The sequence below is a fragment of the Pseudophryne corroboree genome, chromosome 6 (assembly GCF_028390025.1).
Source record: "Pseudophryne corroboree isolate aPseCor3 chromosome 6, aPseCor3.hap2, whole genome shotgun sequence".
In the NCBI taxonomy this organism is placed as follows: Eukaryota; Metazoa; Chordata; class Amphibia; order Anura; family Myobatrachidae; genus Pseudophryne; species Pseudophryne corroboree.
Window position 1 is genome coordinate 614,387,090 of NC_086449.1, and position 27,492 is coordinate 614,414,581.

General features: G+C 46.5%; 1 protein-coding gene and 1 long non-coding RNA gene across 6 annotated transcripts in view; one reads left to right on the top strand and one right to left on the bottom strand.

The window, feature by feature from the left end:
• SH3PXD2B (SH3 and PX domains 2B) overlaps positions 1–27,492 on the bottom strand; it is a 339,742-nt gene that overhangs the window by 261,108 nt on the left and 51,142 nt on the right. For 2 of the 3 annotated variants that reach the window (XM_063928075.1, XM_063928076.1), the window contains exon 2: positions 12,865–12,945. In XM_063928075.1, the coding sequence (XP_063784145.1) occupies positions 12,865–12,945 (81 nt within the window). Of the gene's footprint in view, positions 1–6,806; positions 6,864–12,864; positions 12,946–27,492 lie in introns of those variants that run through there. The other variant, XM_063928078.1, reaches the window with a different exon arrangement.
• The window catches only part of LOC134933113 (uncharacterized), a 185,375-nt gene continuing 164,913 nt past the window's right edge, over positions 7,031–27,492 (top strand). For all 3 annotated transcript variants that reach the window (XR_010179608.1, XR_010179609.1, XR_010179610.1), the window contains exons 1-3: positions 7,031–7,114; positions 12,871–12,925; positions 27,101–27,213. This is a non-coding gene — a long non-coding RNA (uncharacterized LOC134933113). The remainder of the gene's footprint in view (positions 7,115–12,870; positions 12,926–27,100; positions 27,214–27,492) is intronic.

Here is a 27,492-nt window from a genome sequence, read left to right on the forward strand (position 1 = left end):
GACTAAGAGCCCGGTGCTGGTTGTCTAAATACGGGGAACCCCTGTCCAATTTTTCCCCAGTATTTAAACAACCAGGACCGGCTCAAAGAGCCCGAGGCTGGTTATACTTTGGAGGGGGGACCTCACGCATTTTTTTGTTACATTTTTTTAACCCATTCAGACCCTTCTCCATTAAGTTAATGGAAGCCCTGGACAAAAGAATTGCATTCATGCCCTCCTCCCACTTCCTTCCCAGTCCCAAACACTATTTTTATTTATTTTTTTCTATAAAAATGTACAATATACAACAAGTATGATGAGCAGGCAGGCAGTGGGCATTGGCGGCATCGGACTGAGATGCAAATTAGTGGCGGAGGGCTGGGTCAGTTGATGATGGGCGAGTTTGTAAGCCATTGGCGGTGGCAGCGGGCATTGGCTCGGAGGCGGTAGGGGTCATCGGCAGGATGCAGCGTACATTATGGCTGTAGTGCCTCACCAGCCACTGACCTCACCGCACGCCACTGTCACATACAGAGGATCTGTCCTGCTCACGTTAGGCCCAGGTTACACAGTACACTGGGTGGGCAGCGATTAGCCTACTGGCTCTCGCTCAAGGCATCCAGCCGGCGCATAATACATCAACCACCGGCTTTCACGAAACCGTTCAACACTCTGATTGGACCAGAGTGTGCAGAGATGGAAGGGAGAAGATGCCATGTCTAACATGCATGTGTATCATCAAAGCCCAAACTCTTGCTGATTTCAAGTGTCCTATTTGTAAAACAGATTTATTTTAAAACATGAGTATTCAGAGGAACTCAGCAGAATTTAAGATTTCCCTGAGGACATAAAAAGGGAAGCACAGCGCATACAGGGGTGTATTTACTAAGCCTTACAAGGAGATAAGTACCAAGCAACCAGCTCCTGACATTTAAAAAAAAAAAAAAAAGGTGACAGTTACGAGCTGATTGACTGGTAGTTTATCACTAACCACTTTATCTCTCTCCAAAGCTTAGTAAATAGAGACCACGGTCCGGGCCAATATTGATCGCACCTTTAGTCATCATATGAATCCAAGTTGGCGGAGAAAGGGCCAAATTTGTGCAGCTCCGAAAAGCTCAGCCATATGTAGATGACCTTCGCCAACACAGCCAATGGTTTCCATTAACACAGTTTGGATATGAGAAGCTCAGTAGCTCTGCTGAGTCCACATATAGGGGGTAATTCCAAGTTGATCGCAGCAGGATTTTAGTTAGCAAATGGGCAAAACCATGGCCCTCATTCCGAGTTGTTCGCTCGTTATTTTACTTCGCATCGGAGCGATTTTTCGCAAACTGTGCATGCGCAATGTTCGCACTGCGGCTGTGTCAAGTAAATTTGCTAAGTAGTTTGGTATTTTACTCACGGCATTACGAAGTTTTTTCATCGTTCTGCTGATCGTAATGTGATTGACAGGAAGTGGGTGTTTCTGGGCGGAAACTGGCTGTTTTATGGGAGTGTGTGAAAAAACGCTGGCGTTTCAGGTAAAAACGCAGGAGTGGCTGGAGAAACGGGGGAGTGGCTGGGCGAACGCTGGGTGTGTTTGTGACATCAAACCAGGAACGACAAGCACTGAACTGATCGCACTGGAGGAGTAAGTCTCGAGCTACTCAGAAACTGCTACGAATTTTGTCTTCGCTATTTTGCGAATCTTTCGTTCGCAATTCTGCTAAGCTAAGATTCACTCCCAGAGGGCGGCGGCTTAGCGTGTGCAATACTGCTAAAAGCAGCTAGCAAGCGAACAACTCGGAATGAGGGCCCATGTGCACTGCAGGGGAGGCAGATATAACATGTGCAGAAAGAGTTAGATTTGGGAGGTCTATTTTGTTTCTGTGCAGGGTAAATACTGGCTGCTTTATTTTTACACTGCAAATTAGATTGCAGATTGAACACACCCCACCCAAATCTAACTCTCTCTGCACATGTTACATCTGCCTCCCCTGCAGTGCTCATGGTTTTGCCCATTTGCTAACAAAAATCCTGCTGCGATCAACTTGGAATTACCCCCATAGAACGCAAACTACTGTACTCATGTAAAATATAATTTTTCATTCTAGTCTGCACATTGACGGGATCTTATTGGAGCTGCTGTCCCTGCAGGATAATATGGAAAAATAGCCCTGGAAAGTAATTTCTTATTACCGGGATATTGGGAGAAAAACACGGGACATAGGGGGTGATTCCAAGTTGTTCGCTCGCAAGCAGATTTTAGCAGTATTGCACACGCTAGGCCGCCGCCCTCTGGGAGTGTATCTTAGCTCAGCAGAAGTGCGAATAGAAAATTCTTAGCAGTTTCTGAGTAGCTCGAGACTTACTCCTACACTGCGATCAGCTCAGCCCGTTTCGTTCCTGGTTTGACGTCACAAACACGCTCTGTGTTTGGACAGCCACTCCCCTGTTTCTCCAGACACTCCCGCGTTTTTTCCTGGCCCGCATGCGTTTTTCCGCACACTCCCTGAAAACGGTCAGTTTCTTCCCAGAAACACCCACTTCCTGTCAATCACACTCCGATCACTTTAACGATGAAAATTCTTTGTTCTGCCGTGAATAAGTCTACTAAGTTTTGAGCAAAAATACTTAGCGCATGCGCACTGCGTACCATGTGCATGCGCATTTTCGCATTAATCGCTCCGTTGCAAAAATCGGCAACGAGCGAACAACTCGGAAGGACCTCCATAATTTAGAAGCCTCTAATTTGGTTCACCCATCTCAGAACAAAAAGCACCTCTGTTTATATAAACAAAAAAAACTAAATCAGCCAGGAACTGAGCGGCAGATTTATGAACGGTATCGAGACTCTTGGTCGACACCACTAAGCTCGACACCCATTGGACGACACACCTAAGGTCGACCTGAAAAATGGTCGACATGAGTTTTTCACATTTTTTTATTTATTTTTTTAACAACCTTTTCCCTACTTTGCTATCCACTTGGACTACGATTGGGAATAGTAACCTGTGCCGAGCGCAGCGGTAGTGGAGCAAGGCACCTTGCCTAAAGCATGGCGAGTGAAGCGAACCATGCGAGGGAACACTGTGCACTAATGAGGGTTCCCAGTCATTTTTACGGAGAAAACGACACCAAAAAAACAGAAAAAACTCATGTCGACCTTTGTTCGTGTCAACCTTGTTCATGTCGACATTTTGTCCATGTCGACCTATTTGTGGTGTCGACCAAAGTGGTGTCAACCTTGAGTCCCAACCCCATTTATTAAGCCTGGTGAAGTGATAAAGTGGAAGGTGATAAAGCACCAGCCAGTCAGCTCCTAGCTGTCATTTTTCAAAACCCAGCCTGTAACATGGAAGTTAGGAGCCGATTGGCTGGTGCTTTATCACCTTCCACTTTATCACTTCACCAGGCTTAATAAATCTGCCCCTGAGACCTACTAGATAACTATCCATCTTGAAATCTCAACGAGAGCTGGAGAAGGGAGCTAGTCAGGATCCTGACGGTCGGGAACCCAGCGCTCACGATACCGGGATCCAGAAGGACCAGCATGCCACCACAACTTCTCACACTGGGGGTGTCCACGACACCCCTGGAGGGAGATAAAAAAAAAGAAAACTGGCACGTGTAACGCAGCACTGGAGAAAGGTAATCCTGTAGGGGGATAGAGAATGAGAGACACAGAGGGAGAGGAGAAAGATATTCCTGTAGGGGGTTAGAGAATGAGAGACACAGAGGGAGAGGAGAAAGATATACCTGTAGGGGGTTAGAGAATGAGAGACACAGAGGGAGAGGAGAAAGATATACCTGTAGGGGGATAGAGAATGAGAGACACAGAGGGAGAGGAGAAAGATATACCAGTAGGGGGATAGAGAATGAGAGACACAGAGGGAGAGGAGAAAGATATACCTGTAGGGGGATAGAGAATGAGAGACACAGAGGGTGAGGAGAAAGATATTCCTGTAGGGGGATAGAGAATGAGAGACACAGAGGGTGAGGAGAAAGATATACCTGTAGGGGGATAGAGAATGAGAGACACAGAGGGAGAGGAGAAAAATATACCTGTAGGGGGTTAGAGAATGAGAGACACAGAGGGTGAGGAGAAAGATATACCTGTAGGGGGTTAGAGAATGAGAGACACAGAGGGAGAGGAGAAAGATATACCTGTAGGGGGTTAGAGAATGAGAGACACAGAGGGAGAGGAGAAAGATATACCAGTAGGGGGTTAGAGAATGAGAGACACAGAGGGTGAGGAGAAAGATATACCTGTAGGGGGATAGAGAATGAGAGACACAGAGGGAGAGGAGAAAGATATACCTGTAGGGGGTTAGAGAATGAGAGACACAGAGGGAGAGGAGAAAGATATAACTGTAGGGGGATAGAGAATGAGAGACACAGAGGGAGAGGAGAAAGATATACCTGTAGGGGGATAGAGAATGAGAGACACAGAGGGAGAGGAGAAAGATATACCAGTAGGGGGATAGAGAATGAGAGACACAGAGGGAGAGGAGAAAGATATACCTGTAGGGGGATAGAGAATGAGAGACACAGAGGGAGAGGAGAAAGATATACCAGTAGGGGGTTAGAGAATGAGAGACACAGAGGGTGATGAGAAAGATATAACTGTAGGGGGATAGAGAATGAGAGACACAGAGGGAGAGGAGAAAGATATACCTGTAGGGGGATAGAGAATGAGAGACACAGAGGGAGAGGAGAAAGATATACCAGTAGGGGGTTAGAGAATGAGAGACACAGAGGGTGATGAGAAAGATATAACTGTAGGGGGATAGAGAATGAGAGACACAGAGGGAGAGGAGAAAGATATACCTGTAGGGGGATAGAGAATGAGAGACACAGAGGGAGAGGAGAAAGATATACCAGTAGGGGGATAGAGAATGAGAGACACAGAGGGAGAGGAGAAAGATATACCTGTAGGGGGATAGAGAATGAGAGACACAGAGGGTGAGGAGAAAGATATTCCTGTAGGGGGATAGAGAATGAGAGACACAGAGGGAGAGGAGAAAGATATACCAGTAGGGGGTTAGAGAATGAGAGACACAGAGGGTGAGGAGAAAGATATACCTGTAGGGGGATAGAGAATGAGAGACACAGAGGGAGAGGAGAAAGATATACCAGTAGGGGGTTAGAGAATGAGAGACACAGAGGGTGATGAGAAAGATATAACTGTAGGGGGATAGAGAATGAGAGACACAGAGGGAGAGGAGAAAGATATACCTGTAGGGGGATAGAGAATGAGAGACACAGAGGGAGAGGAGAAAGATATACCAGTAGGGGGATAGAGAATGAGAGACACAGAGGGAGAGGAGAAAGATATACCTGTAGGGGGATAGAGAATGAGAGACACAGAGGGTGAGGAGAAAGATATTCCTGTAGGGGGATAGAGAATGAGAGACACAGAGGGAGAGGAGAAAGATATACCTGTAGGGGGATAGAGAATGAGAGACACAGAGGGAGAGGAGAAAAATATACCTGTAGGGGGTTAGAGAATGAGAGACACAGAGGGTGAGGAGAAAGATATACCTGTAGGGGGATAGAGAATGAGAGACACAGAGGGTGATGAGAAAGATATAACTGTAGGGGGATAGAGAATGAGAGACACAGAGGGAGAGGAGAAAGATATACCTGTAGGGGGATAGAGAATGAGAGACACAGAGGGAGAGGAGAAAAATATACCTGTAGGGGGATAGAGAATGAGAGACACAGAGGGAGAGGAGAAAGATATACCTGTAGGGTGATAGAGAATGAGAGACACAGAGGGAGAGGAGAAAAATATACCTGTAGGGGGATAGAGAATGAGAGACACAGAGGGAGAGGAGAATGGTAATCATGTAGGGAATAAAGAGAATGAGAGACACAGACGGAGAGGAGAAAGATATACCTGTAGTGAAAAGGAGTTTGAGAGGCTGGTCGGGAAGAAGGACCGAGAGACATGGAGGCTAAAAGTACAAAAGACTTGGTGGTTGGGAATAGAGGGAGACATGGGGACATAAGGGCCCTACACAATGGCAGATAAAATGCACGATATGAACGTTCTCGTTCATATCGTGCAGTGTGTAGGCACCAACGATTAACGATGTGCGGCCCCGCGCTCATTAATTGTTGGTGCCCCGTCGCTTATGCATGCAGGCCAATATGGACGAGATTGTCCATATTAGCATGCAGTGCTATGGAGCCGGGTGACGGGGGGGGGGGAGTGAGGAAACTTCAATGCCCCCGTCACCGGATCGCCCGTCGGCTGTATCCGCCGTCGGGCAACTCGGTGGCAGATCTGCCAGAGTGTAGGGCCAATTAGGATTTGAAAGGAAACATTAAGGGGGAGTGGAAGAGAAAGAGATGGGGGGTGGATAGGGCTTGGGATGATTACAGACAGTGGGATGCCGGCTGACAAAATGCAGGCAGTGTGGTGATCGCTCACAAGGCAGAAAGACCGAGGGGAGTAAATAGTGTAACAGGGGTTAGGGGAAGAGGTATACCTTAGAAACAGAGGTGCAGGGAGAGAGAAGGGGAGTAGGGAAAGAGAGAGATATGTGGGTTTGGGAGAGGCAGATGACATGAGACAAGAGAAAGGACATATAATGACATTTTTTCTGAGGATATATGTAGCAGTAGTCAGACCTGTCTGATGTATGTGATCTTGGTGTGGTGCAATGACAGAAACCCCTTTACTGACACTGCAGCACAATAACAAAGATATATAGCTGACAAAAGGTCATCATCCTGTCATGTCTACAGATGGTTCTGCTGCTGCCAACACAAATACATCACCCAGAGCCCACCCACACAACAGACACAGTCACAGCCTTTATTAAATAAAAACTCACAATTTACACTGAGTATCCTGACCAGGGCTAAAAAAGAGAGAGCTCAAATAAATAAACAATCAATCCAGGATCCAGAAACACACTGCACAGCTGCATCAACCTGCCTCGAGGACACAGACAGAGTGAAAGAAACCACGTGACGTCAGCTGACCTGCTCCAGCAGGATTCTTTTTTACAAACAAGAAAAACTTTAATCAGTTAAACAAAAACGAACACTGCAGGTCAGCAGATAACGGCTCTGTGCTGCCCGGAGGGCTGTTAACGGCAGCTAAACCTGACGAAGCAGGCACAGGAGGAAAGGGGCAGCGGTGAGCCATCAGAGGTTTTAGTAATAGCAGAGGGGAATATCGCCGCCATAGTAGCCTATGGCAGTGCGATATTAGGCACAGTACTTAGCACAGGCAGATAACAGTCAGTGAAAATGCTTTAGTACATGCAGAGAAGCGATATGTACAAGCATTTTCACTGAATTTTTCGTTGTGGAGGCTTATCTCCGTTTAGTACATGGACCCCTGAGTCTTTTATATGGTCTATGGTTAACAGGATCGTGTCTCTGTCTAATGTGTCAATATTTTCTGACAGTTTATCTGACCACGCGGCGGCAGCACTGCACATCCAAGCTGACGCAATAGCTGGCCTAAGTGTAATGCCTGAGTGTGTATATACAGACTTCAGGATCGCCTCCTGCTTTCTATCAGCAGGTTCCTTGAGGGCGGCCGTATCCGGAGACGGTAGTGCCACCTCTTTAGACAAACGTGTGAGCGCTTTATCCACCCTGGGGGGTGTTTCCCAACGTGACCTATCCTCTGGCGGGAAAGGGAACGCCATTAGTACCTTCTTAGGAATTACCAATTTTTTATCAGGGAAAGCCCACGCTTCTTCACACACTTCATTTAATTCATCTGATGGGGGAAAAACTACGGGTAGTTTTTTCTCCCCAAACATAATACCCTTTTTAGTGGTACCTGTAGTTATATCAGAAATGTGTAACACCTCTTTCATTGCCTCAATCATGCAGTGAATGGCCTTAGTGGGCATCAGGTTAGACTCATCGTCGTCGACACTGGTGTCAGTATCAGTGTCGACATCTGGGTCTGCTTGCAGTAGCGGGCGTTTTAGAGCCCCTGACGACCCATGCGACGCCTGGGCAGGCACGAGCTGAGAAGTCGGCTGTCCCACATTTGGCATGTCGTCAATTTTCTTATGTAAGGAGTCTATACGTGCACTCATTACTTTCCATAAGCTCATCCACTCAGGTGTCTGCCCCGCAGGGGGTGACATCCCTTCTAAAGGCATCTGCTCCGCCTCCACATCATTATCCTCATCAAACATGTCGACACAGCCGTACCGACACACCGCACACACACAAGGAATGCTCCGAATGAGGACAGGACCCACAAAAGCCCTTTGGGGGGACAGAGTGAGAGTATGCCAGCACACACCAGAGCGCTATATAATGCAAGGACAAACTGAGTTATGTCCCCTATAGCTGCTTTTTCTATATATTATATACTGCGCCTAAATTTAGTGCCCCCCCTCTCTGCTTTTCCGCGGACTAATCTCCCGCTTTTTTCCATATTCTGGCAGGGGTATTTTCCACATATATAGCCTCTGGGACTATATATTGTGGAATTTTTGCCAGCCAAGGTGTTATTATTGCTTCTCAGGGCGCCCCCCCCAGCGCCCTGCACCCTCAGTGACCGGAGTATGAAGTGTGTATGAGGAGCAATGGCGCACAGCTGCAGTGCTGTGCGCTACCTTGGTGAAGACTGATGTCTTCTGCCGCCGTTTTTTCCGGACCTCTTCTTGCTTCTGGCTCTGTAAGGGGGACGGCGGCGCGGCTCCGGGACCGAACACCAAGGACTGGGCCTGCGGTCGATCCCTCTGGAGCTAATGGTGTCCAGTAGCCTAAGAAGCCCAATCCGGCTGCAAGCAGGCGAGTTCGCTTCTTCTCCCCTTAGTCCCTCGCTGCAGTGAGCCTGTTGCCAGCAGGTCTCACTGAAAATAAAAAACCTTAATCTATACTTTCTTTCTAAGGGCTCAGGAGAGCCCCTAGTGTGCATCCAACCTCGGCCGGGCACAAAATCTAACCGAGGCTTGGAGGAGGGTCATAGTGGGAGGAGCCAGTGCACACCAGGTAGTCATAAATCTTTCTAGAGTGCCCAGCCTCCTTCGGAGCCCGCTATTCCCCATGGTCCTTACGGAGTTCCCAGCATCCACTAGGACGTCAGAGAAATATTAAATAAACTGCAATTGGTAACCAAAATGAATCTGATATGTATGTATCTTATGACTACGACAAAATGGTCGCTGGTATTTGTGATATAATGTACTAATACCCCATCCAATAATTTCAAACAAATAATCTTATGAGTTTAAAGGCAGGTACACAGGACAATTTTGAACCAATAAAGATAAAGCTTCCCCTTAATTTCCCCAGCTGCAGAATGAAAGATAAAGAGCATACACACTGAACGATATAGTGAACAATGGGGGTCATTCCGTTTTAACGCAGCAGAGCGAACGGGTCCCTGCTGCGCATGCGCCAGCGCCGTAGTGCGCCAGCGGGACGGCCGAAGGCCGTAGCAGGATAGCGATCGCCTCTGCCTGATTGACAGGCAGAGGCGATTGATGGGCGGGAGGGGGCGAAACTGCGGCGTCTAGCCGCAGTTTCGTAGGTGCATCCGGCCAACGCAGGCGTGGCCGGGCCGAACGGGGGGCAGGCTGCTGGCCAGGGAGCGAGGAGTAGCTCCCGGCCAGCACGATAAAGCTCCGCTGGCCGGGAGTTACTCCTGAAGTGCAAAGGTATCGCCACTGTGCGATGCCTTTGCACTCCTGCGAGGGGGGCCGGACTGACATGCGGGGCGGACTAGCCCCGTGCTGGGCGTCCCCCCGCATGTCAGGAAAGATGATCGTAGCTGTGCAAAATTTTGCACAGCTACGATCAACTCGGAATGACCCCCAATATCGGTAAGTGATGTCACCCCTCCCATCCCTGAACATGCAGTCATGAAAGATATGGCCTAATTTTGACTGCATGTTCAGTTGATAAAGATAAACAATATCGTCCACATAAATAGTCTAGTGTGTATGCCCTTTTAGGCCGATATCCAATTAGGTGCAGTAATTTACAGCTGCTAATAGATTCGGCCAGGGCTATCCAATTAGCAGGGATTATGCTTCGGGTGCCTCAGGAATCCTGAGATAGGACTACACCAATAGCTTCATTTTATTCAGATAAGCTTGAAATCACTTTTAAGTATGCATAATACTAATACCCCTTTTCCACTAGCTCTTAGAAACACGGGGGCACGTATTTACCAGTGTTGTGCCCCAGTGGAAAAGGGTTCCCCGGCAAATTCCCGGATCAAGTGAACACGTGTTCAACCCGGCTAGCTGTCTAGTGTGAACGGGAGCCGTGTCAAGGCGACACGGCTCCCGTTCATAGTGTATACGGAGGGCAGCGCTGGGAGATCATGTGATCTCCCAGCGCCGCCCCTGCCGCGTCAGTAGCAGCGTCACCAACCCGGCAATATGCCGGGTTGGCGAGCGCTGTTCAAAAGGGGTCTGTAGCACGGGTTGCAGCCGTGTCAGGCGACACGGCTGCGACCCGTGCTTTAGTGGAAAAGGGGTGTTACCTTAAATATCTCCAATCATTGAGTATTGAATTACTACAATATGGGGTCGATTCAATTCACCGACAGTTGAATAGCGCCGGGCATTAGCTCCCGTCGCTATTCAATTCAGCTCAAGTTAAGCCGGCGAAGGCCCGTTCTCGCGGACTTAACAGGTTGAATTGTCGGAAGAACGGGCATTCTCCGACTTAACTCCCCGCCGCGATGCTGATTCCCGACAGAATCAGCCTTGCGCCGGCCGCACTTTTGTCGGATTTCTTATCTCATCCCCCGGGGGTGAGAGAAGAATTCCCGACAATTGAGGGTCACTTGTCGCTGTATTGAATAGCACCGGGAGCTAACTCCCGGCGCTATTTTAGCTCCCGTTGCTATTCAACTGTCGGTGAATTGAATCGACCCCTATGAGCGCCTCCCTCCCCCTACCCTCCAAAGGAGACACATAACCTGTACATAAGAAAAGATGACCGACTCAAGTTTTCCCCCTAAATGGAATGCCAAACCAAGTAAAACTATTAGCATTTTGCAGCGATTTTAAAGTACTCTTAATATGGAGCTGATAACTTCTGTACTTTGTCTTTTACTTTGCTCTAAATCTTGATGTTGTTAATTATATGATTGCTATTAGCCTATGTAAAGGTCAACTTATAATAATCAAAAAAACAGGTGCAAGCATTTTCTAAATTTTTGCTTTGTAAGTTGAATTTGCCTGCGATCTGAAAAAACATGTATTATTATTATTATCATTTATTTATATGGCGCCACATGAGATACGCAGCGCCCAACTACAGAGTTAACAAATAAACAAAACATGAAGACAGTAACTTACAGTTCAATACAATATAGGACAAATACAGGGTATTTAAAAATAACTGCGTCAGTAAACAGCACTGAAATAAGTATCAAGGTGGAAGAAAACCGAAGGATTTGGTGCCATCAAAGGGAGTATTAAAAAGATAATAGGCTAAGTAAGAGACGTAAAAGCACATGAGGGAAGAGGACCCTGCTCGTGAGAGCTTATATTCAAGCATTAAATCATTAAAACATTTGTCAGCTCCCATACTCATAGTTGCCTACCCTCCACCCTCCCTCATTCTGCAGGAGACTCCCTAAAACGGTAGCAATCTCCCTGACTCCCTGAATAGACCAGCAATTGTACCTTATCCCATTACATAACTGTTACCTTTTTTTTTTTTTTTTGGGGGGGGGGGGGGGGGGGGGGAGAACTCCAAGATATATACATTTAAATTGGATCAGCAGTGCCATTTCCCTGCATAGGTTAGGAGGCACAATTATTCCTATGGCTACATTCATTTTAAATAAGGTTTCTCGTGGCCACTTACAGTATATGGAACCTCTTGTAAAACACAATACACAAACGAATCCTGCAAAATATCAATGTTTTTTCTTCAACAAGTAGCTCTTATTAACTTTGGGGCTCATTTACATTTGGATGAAAGTAATTTTTTTGGCTCGCCTCTCAGATGTAGCATTACACGTCCGCACTGATAGGCGTTACTTTCACAGTCTCCCTGAAATGCTTTTTCAATTGTAGGCAAGTATGCCCATACTGCCTTGCATCCTTTAGGCCCTGACAATATATGTTGTACTTGTACATATGAAGAAACGACACATGTAGTCTCCCTTAATTTAAATTATATCACAGTGAGAAAATAAAAAATAAAACAATCAGATGGTGTACCTCATAACCCCTTTATATCTTGCGCTAGGGCCTAATTCAGACCTGATCACTGTGCTGTTAATTCGCCTGTGCAAGTGTGAGATCACATGTGTACGACGTGCGAAAATGTCCCTCAGTCAGAGGACAGCTGCAAATCCGTTCGCACCTCACTCACCATCAAATGATTTTCCCACTGTGTGCAGTGTACGCGCAGCCCAGGACTTACTCCTACAGTGCGAAAAGAACATGCTGATGGGGGCCGGAGCTGACGTCACACACCCTCCCAGAAACCGCTTGGGCACGCCTGCGTTTTCCCTGATACACCCAGAAAACGGTCAGTTACCACCCACAAATGCCCTCTTCATGTCAATCAGCTTGCGAATGGCTGTGTGATCAAAATTTTCGCACCAGTCTGTCGCTGTTTGGCGATGCTTGTTGTTGTTTAGAGACGCATGTGCGCTTTGTGGTGAATAGGCATGCGCAGTCAATCGATAATCGCCTGCTGTGCGAAAATGTACAGCAGCGATCAGGTCTGAATCGGGCCCCTAACCATCACTTTATATTTACTAACACTTGGTAACCTGTGGTTGGTTGTTTTACTTGCTGTTAGTGACATTACAATAACAATACAGAATATGCACGTTTCACCATAAGAACTATATCTTGCCACTACAAATTTAACAGTCAATGTTCATGTTTAGACAGGAGAGGTCAACATAAATGCTAGCCCCTGTCCGTTTCTCACCTGCAGGTCAAAGAACTTGCTGTATCTTCGATAGATGACCTCAGTGGTGCCATTTGACCAGGTGACCTTAATAATATACACCTGTATAAAGAGAAAGAAGAAATAAATCAGCGATCCAGTATAATGCCCATCACACAGAACTAGAGCTACAGACACAAAATGAACAGGCAAAACTGTAAATATCCAGTCGCTTGGTGTAACAGCCCCCTACATCCCGCACCCTCGCAATCCCAACAGTCGGCATGCTGACCAACAGTGACTATTCCCACTCGTGGGTGTCCACTACACCCATAGTTTGGGAATAGAACCCGGTCGCCACCGAGCCCGCAAGGGGCTTGTTGCGCTTGGCCCCACTACCACCACCACCACCACCATTGCACTGCTGAGATCCCACCGGAGGTATGCTGACCAGCTGTCTCCTTACCGCTGGTCACGCATATCACACCCGTAACAGCATATAGAACAATCATTATGGTTGGCCTCTCGCATAAGGACTGATGTACGAAAGGCCTAGGAGAGTGATAAAGTGCCAGCCAATCAGCTCCTAACTACCATTTTATAGGCTGTGTTTGAAAAATAATAGGAGCTGATTGGTTGGTAGTTTCTCTCTCCACGGCTTAGTACATCTGCCCCCTAGACTTTCCAATCATACTGAAAAGATGGATAGATTAGCTAGCAATAACCATTAGAACCAGAGGATTGGAAAGTCGAATCTCTGGTTCATTACAAAGCAGCCGCTGGTACACCTTTTAGAAAGAAATGATCCACTAAGGTAAAATCTGCTAATTACTTAGATTTATGGTTCTGTCTTTCTATTTGCATTTTTCCTGTCATAACAGTGGTTCTATTTGAATAGTTGCCTGATTAAACATTGTCCATAAATCTCTTTCCCCAAGCTGGAAATCTGTACTACACAATATTAGCAATTAGCTTCCATTTGTCTTTTGAAAGGTTCATAATGAAAATTATTTAATTACTAGGTGATTCATCGCGCCCTACGGGCGCTCTTCACACCGTCGTAAGGGGCTACGCCCCCGTAACCTCCAGAGAAATGTGAAGGTGTAGAATAGTAGTTTTATAGTGTTTTTTTGGTGGGGGAAGTCTGAGGTGTATGTGGTTTACGGGTTGGGGTAGATGTTGTATGTGATAGGGTTTGGGTGGTTGTGTGCTGCCCCCGACCACCAGCACCCCCCACCGATCACCAGCACCCCCCCACGATCAACGGCACCCCCCAGCCGATCACCAGTACCCCCAGGTCACCAGCACCCCCCCACGATCAACGGCACCCCCCAGCCGATCACCAGCACCTCCAGTGGGGCCCCCACCGATCACCAGCACCTCCAGTGGGGCCCCCCCACCGATCACCAGCACCCCCCCTGCCGATCACCAGCACCTTCAGTGCCCCCCCCACAGATCACCAGCACCCCCTTGCCGATCAGCAGCACCTACAGTGCCCCCCCCACCGATCACCAGCACCCCCTGCTGATCACCAGCACCCCCAGCGGCCCCCCCCAATCACCAGCACCCCCCTTGATCACCAGCACACACCCCACCCCCCGTCGTAAGGGGCTACGCCCCCGTAACCTCCAGAGAAATGTGAAGGTGTAGAATAGTAGTTTTATAGTGTTTTTTTGGTGGGGGAGGTTTGAAATGTATGTGGTTTACGGGTTGGGGTAGATGTTGTATGTGATAGGGTTTGGGTGGTTGTGTGCTGCCCCTGACCACCAGCACCCCCCACCGATCACCAGCACCCCCGATCACCAGCACCCCCCCACGATCAACGGCACCCCCCAGCCGATCACCAGCACCCCCAGGTCACCAGCACCCCCCCACCGATCAACGGCACCCCCCTGCCGATTACCTGCACCTCCAGTGGGCCCCCCACCGATCACCAGCACCCCCCCTGCCGATCACCAGCACCTCCAGTGCCCCCCCTACGACCACCGATCACCAGCACCCCCCTGCCGATCACCAGCACCTCCAGTGCCCCCCCCACCGATCACCAGCACCCCCCTGCCGATCACCAGCACCTCCAATGGGCCCCCCCACACCGATCACCAGCACCCCCCCTGCCGATCACCAGCACCTCCAGTGGGCACCCCCTACTGATCACCAGCACCCCCCCTGCCGATCACCAGCACTTCCAGTGCCCCCCCCGACCGATCACCAGCACCCACCGCCGATAACCAGCACCCCCCTGCCGATCACCATCCTCCGGCGCCCCCCCCCCCCCACCACCGATCACCATCACCCCCCGCCAATCACCAGCACCTCCAGCGCCCCCCCTCTCACCGATCACCAGCACCCCCAGCGGTTCCCACCGATCACCAGCTCCCCCCCCCCCATGATCCCCAGCACACCCATCCCCTTGCCGATCACCAGCACCCTCAGCCCCCCCCCCCCCCCCAATCACCAGCACCCAGTGCCGTGCTGACACAGGGCAGAGGCTGCTGACTCCACCCAGCCCTGTGACTCCGCCCAGCGTTACGGCCAGGCACAGAATTACAGACTTGGGCTAATATATAGGAGATTTCTATGTTTCAGTGCAAATTTGTTTTATGAAATGTTAAATAAAATAAAAAAACACGTAATTATTAGGTATGGTGAAACTGGCCACAATTTCTAAAGGTTGATCAAATATTTTCTTAGCTGGTTATGGGGTGAATTCAATTGCTCGCTGTAATTTTTCGGCTGGTAAAACTGAACTTTACTGCCATTTTTTTCCTTTCTTCGGGCAATCCAATTAAAGCAGGGCTGGCCAAACCAGTCCTCGAGATCTACCAACAGTTCACATTTTCCGGACCACCTAGCTGGTGCACAGGTGTAGTCATTACTAATTAAGATGTGCTGCATTCATTCCTAACTGACAATTCTACAGATCTCCAGGAGTCCTGGAAAACATGAACTGTTGGTAGATCTCGAGGACTGGTTTGGCCAGCCCTGAATTAGAGCCAGTTTTTAACACCCGTAAAATTACCTGTTTTCAGGCAAAAACACATAGGATAAGTTCACAGACCTCAAGATATGTCCTCATACCTCTTTGCTGCAGTCACGCCAGCTGATTGGGTAGCTGGTTGGAACAATAATTGGGTAATGTGTGGGAGCAAGCGATGATCATCTGTTTGTGAGCAAATATCACAAAACACCTCTAAAATTATCATGCAGGGAAGTTGGTAAAATAAAAAATGTTTAATTTTACCAACTTTTTAAAGAATTATTTCATTGTAGGGTAAAAGTTATATACTTTACCCACAACTGTCCGGCTACATTAACTTGCAAAAATATAATAAATATATAACTATAACCTTCCCCAATACACAGACTTTTTAAACATGGGGAAATCAACCGTTGAGTCCCCCCATGACAAAAGAGTTTTTCCAGCCATTTTAACAGCATTCTACAGATGTGCCCTCACTCATAGTGTCTGCAGTACTATCGCTGGTCCTCTTTGGAAATTTTTGGACGAAAATACTTCTTATTTGCATCGCTATGTGAATAATATGCACAAGCAGACTCTGCTCATTAAAATGATATGTATGTATATTGGGGGTAATTCCAAGTTGATCGCAGCAGGATTTTTGTTAGCAATTGGACAAAACCATGTGCACTGCAGGGGAGGCAGATATAACATGTGCAGAGAGAGTTAGATTTGGGTGGGGTGTGTTCAATCTGCAATCTAATTTGCAGTGTAAAAATAAAGCAGCCAGTATTTACCCTGCACAGAAATAAAATAACCCACCCAAATCTAACTCTTTCTGCACGTTATATCTGCCTCCCCTGCAGTGCACATGGTTTTGCCCAATTGCTATCAAAAATCCTGCTGCGATCAACTTGGAATTACCCCCATTATGTGTGCGACTGCGGCTGTATCTGCATACAAAAGTCTATGTTAGTGCATTTTCCTGTAACATAGCAAAAGTAAAAAGACGCCCGATGTTAGAGTTGCACGGGAACAGCCAGCTCACTCATGCCAGGCATCACACGCGGTGCATGATGTATTGAGGCTAGATGTATGAGGACACATATGTAGGCCTTGGCCAAAGTAATGCACTGGGTCCCCTACTCACCCATTCATGAGAAAAATCAAATCATAACTTACCCCTCCCGTGCTGTCTCCCCACATGCTTCCATGCTGTCTCCCCACATGCTTCCATAAGGTGACTGTCTGGCTGCAGGCTGGGAAGCAGGTAGGTAGAGAATGCTGCTTCATAACTCTGATTGTGAGTAATTTACACTCCGAGCAGCCAGGCAACATTCTCTATCTGCCTCCCAAGAAGCTCCGGAGGTAACAGCTTAGGGGGAAGATGCCCTTCGGCCCAGCCTGTCCCTGCTCAAGGGTCCCTAGAATCATGAAGCCCTGGGCAGCTGCTCAGTGTGTCCATATGTTAAGATGGCCCTGCCCGCCTACTGTGATTCTAAACCAGCCCCAGACCAGGTGGCAGCAGGGCTAGTTTGCTCCAGGTAATTGGTCCTCTTTGTCTGGGTACAACCAGCCCTGATTCCAAAAGCACTTGAGCTTTTCTACATACCCATAGGGCTTGGGCTACAGGGGCAATAAACTGTTAAAAAAAAGGGTACATATTTAAAAACAAAAATTGTTGATGGTGATCTCCCAGCATTGACCGGTTGCAAAAAATGGCTGCCAAGGCAATCTGACACTTGGAAAACCACAAGTGCCAGCTTGCTCTGGCACACAAACAGTGCAGGTTACTGAGATACAGAGGAGACTTCACATCTATTTTCCGCTGTTTTGGGGAGTCCATCATTGGGTTGAAAGAGCTCAGTGATGGTTAAAACATAGGGGGGACGCCCAAACAATTTTTTGTTATATATTATTTTTCTTTTGTTTTTACGTGCAGAATTGTCTGTCTACTTCTGGAAAATCACAAACTCATTCAGATGGAGAGAAGTAGGCTGGTCTGATGGTAAAGTTGGTTAGTGTGTGGAGCACACCGCTTTGTTGGCCAGTCCAGGTGGACAGTTGGTTAGCTGGATGAAAGTTGGTTAGAGGTGTGGCCAGCTTGAGAGGTGTTCTTCTAGTGCTAAAGATCTGAAGGAGGCAGGCAATTCTAGCAGGGAGGTGTAGTGAATCTGCACCTGATTGGACAAAAAAAGCACCAACCAGTCACATGCCACATTCACACACAACCAGGGCTGGCGCAAGGCATGTGCCTGCAGTGCGGTCAAACGAGGACGCCACCAAGTAGGAGGCTGAATGCAAACACCACCGCTGCTAGGACTTATATGCTACAGTGCTAACTAGCTCTATTCGGATGGAGGAGAATGCTGGGTCCTGCAGGACGCACTATGTCTAATGGGAACTAGGAAGTGGCTCCTTAAATCAGCAGCTACTATAGTAGTAATAGGAGGAGGAGACTCAGTGGGGGTAATTCAGATCTGATCGCTGGGCTGCTAATTTTGCTGTCCTGCGATCAGACATTTGCCGCCTCCAGGGGAGTGTAAATTCGCTGTGCAAGTGTGTGCAGCCCAGGACTCACAGTCACAGTGCGATGAGAAAGGCTGATCGGGGCTGGGGTTGACGTCAGACACCCTCCCTGTAAACGCTTTGGCGCGCCTGCGTTTTTCCGGACACTCCATGTAAACGCTCAGATGCCACCCACAAATGGCGTCTTCCTGTCAATGACCTTGTGAACGCCCGTGTAAATCGGATTTTTCGCACCATCCCCTCACTGACCAGCGATGCCCATTGTTGATGTCCGAAGAGCGCGCACATTTCGGTGCATACGCATGCGCAGTAAGGACCTGATCGCCCGCTGTGCAAAAACGCACAGCAGCAATCAGATCTGAATTACCCCCTCAAACTTTGGCACCCAGGCTTGTTATATATATTATATTCCAGCGGTAATGTAATGTCAGATCATGCTTGAGAAGAGCCTTGCAGCACAGGGAGCTCACGGGGATCTGATAAGGGAAAAGGAAATTGGTTTGGTAGGGGATGGGGTAGAATGATTGTTATGCTGTATGTGGATGTTGTATTTTGTTGTTGTTGCTGTGAGGTTATCTATTCAGGGGTATAAAGCATGAATGCCTCCTGCTGCTGGTAATGTTCCATTAACCCTGGCATGAGGAATCTTGTTCTAAAGTAGATGGGTGTGCATATCCTCCTCAGGGTGACAGTCACTCTGCTGCTGCACTGATATTGAAGCTTTCTGTAAATTGAAAACACTGCATGCTAAATATAATAGCCTGCAATAAGCAGGAAGTGTGGGATTTCATGCGAGTCTTGATGGATTTTTAAAGCGGCAATCATTTACATGGCTATAATAAAGTGGGTGGAAATAAAGTCCCAACCAACCAGCTCCTGTCATTTTTTAAACCCAGTCTGACATGCCAGGTGGTTGCTGATTGGCTGGTACTTTATCTCCGTGCACTTTATCTCCATTCAAGGCTTAGTAAATAGATCCCATAGAAACAGAATCTAACTTCCCATTCAGTCTGCCCTAAACACAGGTAAGTGCACTCACTTGGATTTAGTTTTGGAGTGTGGGAGGAAACCCAATCAAGTACTGGGAGAATATACAAACACCACAGAGTTAGGACCATGGTGGGAATCAAATCTATGACCTCAGTGCTGTGAGTAAGTAATGCTAACCATTATACCATCTGTACTGCCCTATAAACGAGTCCGTGGGTCTAGAACCCATGACCTTATGTTTAGTGTTGGGCTGCTTTAGGCCACTGCAGCCTATAAGATGGGCTGGCAAGATCATACATTTCATACAAAAAAAAAGATATAGCCTACTGTATGAATAATTTAGAATGTTGCACTGTCCTTAAAAGTCAGGCAATGGGTCACAGCACCAAAAATTAAGCGTTCCAGATTAAGTGCACTCAGCATTGCCAGATGACATCATGTAATCAAGCAGTTTTGTTCTACTTAAATCCCAGAGTGAACAGAAGTTTTTCAGCATTATATCATCACTGGCCATCATCCGAAGGAAAACGGCACAGCTAATGTTTCTTTCAGTTGCAACTTGTAGATGGCACATTATTTAACCCTGCAGGCCATTATACGATTGTAACCACCTCACCCATTGCTCACAAGAGGGTGAACTGAGGGTCCAAGGTACAGACTGGCTTGGAAGACAGAGTTCCAAGCTGTGTACACAGAGTTTTAGGTGTTTAAAAATATAATTCCCAACAACCTCAAGCTGTGATAGGACAGGAAGTGACCACCACCATCAGTTACGACCTAAAATCAGGATCTGCCAGTCTCTAGGCTAGCTAATGGAAGAGAAACACACAGCCAGACCATATACTGCACGTTAGAGAGTCATGAAGCTGCCTATACACACACAGACGATTGTGGCAATATATCTGCAGCAATATCAGACAGTGGCTGTGCTGCAGGGCTGACGCGATGTGTCGGTTACCGATGTTCATATAAGGTTGTGAAGAGAATGGGTTCCAAATCACTCAGGAACGGTGTTAGATTAAAAACCAACAGTGGTTTATTGAACAGAATTGGTTATACACAGATCAGCACACCTCTGTAATCCAATTCCACATGACAATTCCCACCAAACACTCCTGACAGAACATTACTTCTAATGGGCCCTACACACCTGGCGATTAGCAGGCCAGTGGCATAGAGTAGTGAAGTTTCTTTACTCCCCCCGTCACCAGGCCCTATAGCCCTGCATGCTAATATGGACGATATTGCATGTATAAGCGACCCGGCACCAACGTTGAACCAGCGCAGAGCCATGCATCGTTCATCGTTGGTGCCTAGACACTGAAAGATATGAACAATAATGAATGAGCTCATTCATATATTTTAGTGTTATAGCGTAGTGTGTAGGGCCTATTAGTCTTGGAGCAGAGAATCTCTCTCAGCTCTCTGGTTAGCTCTACTAAACTTATACCCCCAGAAGCTTCATATCGCAGAGGTGTGTGGAACTTCTTTGTCTTAGGATCTTACAGCATTGGAATACAATACATATTCTGATCAAGGTGATTACATCAGCCAGAGAGCCACCATGTCTGGTCAGCTCACTGTTGGACAATAGGGAGTAAACAAAAAGGGACAATGGTACCTTATATGATTTACCCTTTAAGTGTCCACTGTGGTGTTAGTAAACAATAGGAAACTAGGTCTAACATGAATACATTATCTAAAGGGTAACAGATAACATAACACAATTGCATATATTAACAGTATTAAGATTCATTTAAACACAGTATTGGGTGAGCAGCAATGGACATGTTATGGAGAATGAACAAACAGACAAATTGAATGTCTACGGATATGGGTATAAAAGTACATATTTGACACGGGAAATGATTGTGACAATCACTCATGTCTTAAAAGGAAAGTGGTAATTTTCTACTCAACCACAGGGTTTAAAATGGTCTCAAGCATACATGTCAGTCTTATGCCACACATCTGGCATGGGCCATTTTGTCACTCACTGAGGGTGAATCTACTAAGCATCGCATCCGCGATGCAGTACATCCCGCCTGTTATTTGGTACATACCGGCCTTAATAATGCCAGCTCTCCCGATAAAAGCTGTTCTTTGCGAGAGAATGACTTCTGAGTTTAGGACCCTTGAGACCTTCTGCAGATGAGCAGAGTGACTAGTGCCACTGAGGGTGCTAGGAGGGATCTAATTGGATCCCTCTCAGGGACAATGTGAAAAAGAAACCCATAGGCTTCTATTGGATAACATCACATAAAAATGCAATTACCCACCTGGTCCAAGCTCCAGAATGTATCGCATTCTGGAGCTTGGTACATTACGGTAATGCGGCCAAAAATATGAAAATGGGGCTTTCTGAGTTTTAGACACATTTCTGCCCTTAGCGTTCAGTGTTTTAAGGTTCATATAAACTTGCTGTGCTTTACTAAACCTCTAATATTAAAAGTAATGGCTTTAATATGTTGAACATTAATTTAGCACAGTATCTGCTGAACTACATAACAGACTGAAATAACTTCTGTTTACATTTTAAAAAAATTCCATCATACAATGTGCCCCATACCTTTGCGACATATGTCTAGTATGACATGTTTACAGTCTCTACATTACTAACTATGAGGCAGATGTATTAACCTAGAGAAGACATAAGGAAGTGATAAACTAGTGATAAATGCAAGGTGATAAATGCACCAGCCAATCAGCTACAATATATAAACAGTTAGGAGCTGATTGGCTAGTGTGTTTATCACCTTGCATTTATCACTGGTTTATCACTTTCTTATGCCTTCTCCAGGTTAATACATCTGCCCCAATGTTCCGTGCAAACTGGTGTTTTCACTCTTATGGGGCATATTTATCAATATTATTTTTACTAAAATGTTTTCATATCGTTTTCACACTATTTTAGTATCACAGAAATGTATGAAAGGGCAGTTGCAGAATTCACAAAATTCTCCTCCAAGCCCTTAATATCGCATTTTTTTAGCAAGCAGATCACATTTCCCATACTTGTAATAGGAAATGTGATCTGCATAAAATGTACTAAAATAAAATATACCGAAGGAAGCCCTGTGATAATAACACCATTTCCAAATGGCATTATGCAGGCTTCCCTCCAATTCTATTCTATGACAGGCAGAGCAGAGACTGTGCCTGTGTTCAGCCTTGTGCGTCTAAATAGACTACAAACTGAGCACTGAAGAAAATAAATAGTTACAAAATAAAATAATAGTTTTATTTATATAACATGCATGCGGGTGTACCCAGGGATCAGTCTCCGGCAGGCTCCTTCTCTCTGTGACCCTGGTCAGCTGATCTGTGTCTGTGTACTGAGATGCTGTGAAACTCCTTGCCGGCATCTCAGCTTTCAGAACCAATCAGCTGACCTGTGTCACAGAGCAGAAGCCTTGCGATCAGATGACAGGAGTCACAGAGGAGCTCACTAGATCACCAAAGGAAAGCGGTAATGGGTTGCGGGGTGGGGGTAGCTGGCGGTGCTTGCGCAGGCACAGTGTCTGTATTTATACAAAGAATAACTTGAGAATAGTGGGGGAGAGACTAGCAGGGACAGAGCTTTTTTGCAACTCTGTGGCGGGTGGTATTCATGTGACCGGTGGTCAGCAGACCAACGGTCACATGACCTCCCCCAAAATCCAAAATCCTGCCCTCTCACTATCCTGACGGTCGGCATGCCACCAACATGGCCTATTTCCACTCGTGGGTGTACAGGACACCCACAGATTGGAAATAGAACCTCGAGCCCGCAGCATGGCAAGCGCAGCGAGCCCACAAGGGGCTTGCTGCAGTCGCCCCTCCCCGCCGGGATCCCGGCGTCAGTGTGCTGACTATCGGTCAGCCATACCACACCCTCTGTAGCAGCATGCAATATTTGATTACATTCTTATCTTGTACTCAAATTATCACAATGCGAAATTTGGGCAAATTTATCTCATCCGAGATATGGATTTTGCTAAATATGCACCAAAGGGACGATCCAAACAATGAGTTATCTTCATGTTAAAGCTTTGAAAATATTATGCTTTTACTGTTCTTTAACATGGTCACACAAGAGAAGATTCTCAGTAAAAATGCAAATTTTATTTTTTCTTTTACTAAAAGACATATAATGTCCCAATAACACAGACACACACACATAGCAGCTGTGAAATATTATTATTATTATTAATAATAATAATAATAATAATAATAATAATAACGTTTTCAGAATCTGAGCACACAAGCTTATATTGCGGGCTGGTTCATAGGAGAACTTGATTGCTACATCTAGATTTCACAATTTCATTTTAAGTACTCCCAGACCTGCCAAATAAGGAGAACCTGACCCTGGCTTTCCCCCTGATTGTTCTTTCACGTTTTGTGGGAGGCTACACAAATAAGCCCATTTAACAAAGAAAACATGTCCCTAAGACTGGGAGCATTATAGGGGCAACACACAGCTTGTTAAGTACCAACAACTGCCTATGTTTACTGTTCATAGAATTAGGTAAACAACAAAAAATTCTGATTTGTCAATAACAAATAACAAGTCTGCTGTAACACTCCCCCATGGCATACCTCCCAACATGATCCTTTCCATATACGCGCACACAGGGGGGTTTCCGAATACCTGGAAACCCCCCCTGCCCGCCAATCCATAGCGCAGCTCACCTATTTATTTTTAACTTTCATTAGGGGTGTGGGGAGAGATGGTGCGGAGCGTAGGCAGCTGTGTTTAAGTAACGCAGCAGTTTCCTGCTCTCTACACCGACAGAGAGGCTAAGTGACTGTAGAGGGAGCTGCAGCGTTAGCACGCAGCCCCTCTAAGGCAGTTCCCATGGGGCACTGCATGAGGCCAGCTGCCGGGAGTCGCTGGTGTTTCCCTGAGCCACTCTTTTTCAGGTGTGTGTCTCGCGGCGGGAGGGGGGTGACCTTTAATAAATGATGCCTACTAGATGTGCAATGTGAATGTGGTGTACTATGAGTGTGTGCAATGTGCACGGTGAGCATACGTGTGCATGCTGGGAAATGTATGTGTAGTGTGCTGTGTGTGCAATGTGTGTGGTGTGAAGTGTATATGAGTGTGTCCAATGTGTATGGTGTGTTATACGCTGTATACAATGTGTGGTATACTATGGTGGTCATTCCGAGTTGATCGCTAGCTACATTCGTTCACTGTGCAGCGATGAGGCAAAAAAAACACTTCTGCGCATATGGCGCAATGCGCACGCGCAAAGTACTATTACAACAAACAATGTCGTTTCACACAAGGTCTAGCGAAGCTTTTCAGTCGCACTGCTGGCCGCAGAGTGATTGACATGAAGTGGGCATTTCTGGGTGGCAACTAACCGTTTTGCATGCGTGGCTGGGCAAACACAGGGCGTGTTCGTGACGTCAAAACAGGAACTGAACAGTCTGAAGTCATCGTAAGCGCTGAGTAGGTATTGAGCTACTCTAAAACTGCACAAAAAAAATGTTGCAGCCGATCTGCGATCCTTTCGTTCACACTTCTGCTAAGCTAAAATACACTCCCAGTGGGAGGCGGCATAGCGTTTGCACGGCTGCAAAAAACTGCTAGCGAGTGAACAACTCGGAATGACCACCAACGTGTGTGTGTGTGTGTGTGTGTGTGTGTGTGTGTGTGTGTGTGTGTATGCGGTGTTATTTATGTGTGTGGTGTACTATCTATGTGTATAGTGAAGCGTTGATAAATATCGCACTATTTGTTTGTTTCAGTTGCCCTACTCAAGTTTCATTTTCTCCAAATACTGTGTGGGGTAGGCATGGGGTCTATATTATTATACTGTTATAAAATGAACTACAACCGCAGTTCATCAATAAAATATCATGTTTTTGTCTGTTACTGCCAGCCTGAGAGAACTAGAACACAACAGGCATTGTGTCAGTCCCATCAGAATATTATTGTGGGTGGCAACCCCTTGATGTTTACTTGTATACACCACATTAATTCATGCTCTATCATATATATATGCTCCTTTGTTTCAGATTTGTTTTTTATATCTGCACGATTCTATTGCCAACTGTAAAATATGCTGCCACAGTGGTTTACAATATTTACAATAGTAATTACATAAGAATGTTTAATATTCTCACAAGGTGTAGAATGCTCGAAGCCTCGCATGTTTGCAGTTTATAATGCCAACGCAAGATCTCATCCAATTCTGCCACCTACGATATATACATTACATAGTCATTCTCCTACACAGGTTTTGGGTGCAATCTCATCTCTTTGTATTTCAAAGCAGGGATCCTTATCCCTTAATGAATACATACAGCTAGAGGTTAAAGTGGGCAGGCATAGGATGGTCTCTAATACCCCTTTCAGACTGACAAAAATGTATCTGGTTATTGCACATGAAAGCGCATCAACCCGGGAAATTGCTCAGTGTGAAAGGGTACAGTAACAATATCCCGAGACAAGCGCCCCAGGATTTCATCCCAGGTCTCGACCAGGGTTGAATCCAGGATGCAGTGTAGTGTGAATGGGCCCTACCCGGTATTCAGTACCCGGGACTGTTAAAAAGCCTCTCATTGGAGCTTCCCCGGGCTCAGAAAAGATGATGTCTTCATCCAGTGCCCGGGGTAGCATCCAGGAAGCGGAGAAGACAGTCATGGCGACCTGGACAAATGGTTGGTTCTATATCGGAGTGGGAGAAGGGACCTTGTGACGTACCTAGGGGAGGAGACACGTCACCAGGGGGAGGAGTTACAGCCGAGCAGGGTACCCGAAAAGTACCCTCGCGGGCTCGCTTCGCTTGCCACGCTTTAGGCTCGGTGACTCGCTCCGCTTCGCTCGCCACCTAATTACTAAAGGTAATAGTTGGTGGCGGGGATAGTAGAGCAGCTGTCCCGCTGGCCTAGCTCCTCCCCCTTGGGTCGTGGCTCCTCCCCCTGACTGAAAAGGTCCCTTAGGCCACTTGGATCTAGCCTCAACCCTGGACAGATCAGGAGGTGAGAGAGCTGCTCAGCATAAGGGGTGAGGAGGAGATTAAAGGCAGATCACAGGCACAGTGAAGGATGCAGTCATTTATAAAAATATTGTAAAGCTGCTTGAAGCAAGAGGCATTATACGTACACAACAGCAAGTTGTAAATAAAATGAAGACTCTAAAGAAGCAGTTCTAGAAGGTGCATGACAACAACCGTAAAAAGAATGGGGCTGGCCAGAAAAATGTCCATTTCTAATGACATACATACGCATTTGCAGGGATTTCCCCGGATCAGTGTAAATGGGGCTGTCCCGGGTCGATCCCAGGTCTAAATCCAGTCTGAAAGGGGTCAATCCCGGGATGCTTCCCGGAACACATTCCCGGGTGTGACCCGGCTCTGTCAGTCTGAAAGGGGTGTTACTTTTCACCACTTGATGATCAACTGTCCCAAATAAATTTATCTCCACTACAGAAGCCATAGCGGGCGACCTATTTCCACACATATTAGTGCTTTTTGGTCTACAACAAAATGTCTGTAACGTGTATAACTTAGGGCCTGAATCAGAGATAGGTGCTTTTACGCAGCGGCTGTGCAGTAATATGCTAATGCAGCAAGAGGCATTTTGTGTAAATAGACACCTCCTGACGCGTGAACATTGGGCAAATGAGTAACCCTTAGATTACTCAGGATGGCCGATGCTTTCACGCTGCCAGGTCCTAGTGATGCTGCTTCCAAATACACAGCCTGCATTTACGTACATCTCTGAGTTAGGTCCTTAATCAGTATTGGATACACAATGTATGACAGAAGTTAATTCATTTAAAACCGATGTTTAAACTTTAATTAGGAACTTCATATAAGCAGAATGAACAAAGCAGGAGTTCTGATTATTTCTTCTACATTGATCAGCACCATCTCAGTATCCATATCAGGACACAGACAGGGACTTCAGTGATAAAGGTAAGATGTATCAAACCTTCCAGAGATAAAATGGAGTCATTGCAAATAGCAACTACCATATAAAATTCTAGATAAATGACATCTGGAAGCGGATTGGTTGTCATTTTTCCAATTTTTCTCTCAAGGAAGGGGGCATAGAGGGGAATTCAATCAACCCAGAAAATGTTTCATTTTTAGCTGTAAAAAAAATTAATTTAAACCAATCAAATTGTGTAAAACTTTGAGGGCTAGACACACCCTGGCAAATCAGTTCTGTTCACTACAGTATACTGCCAAGTC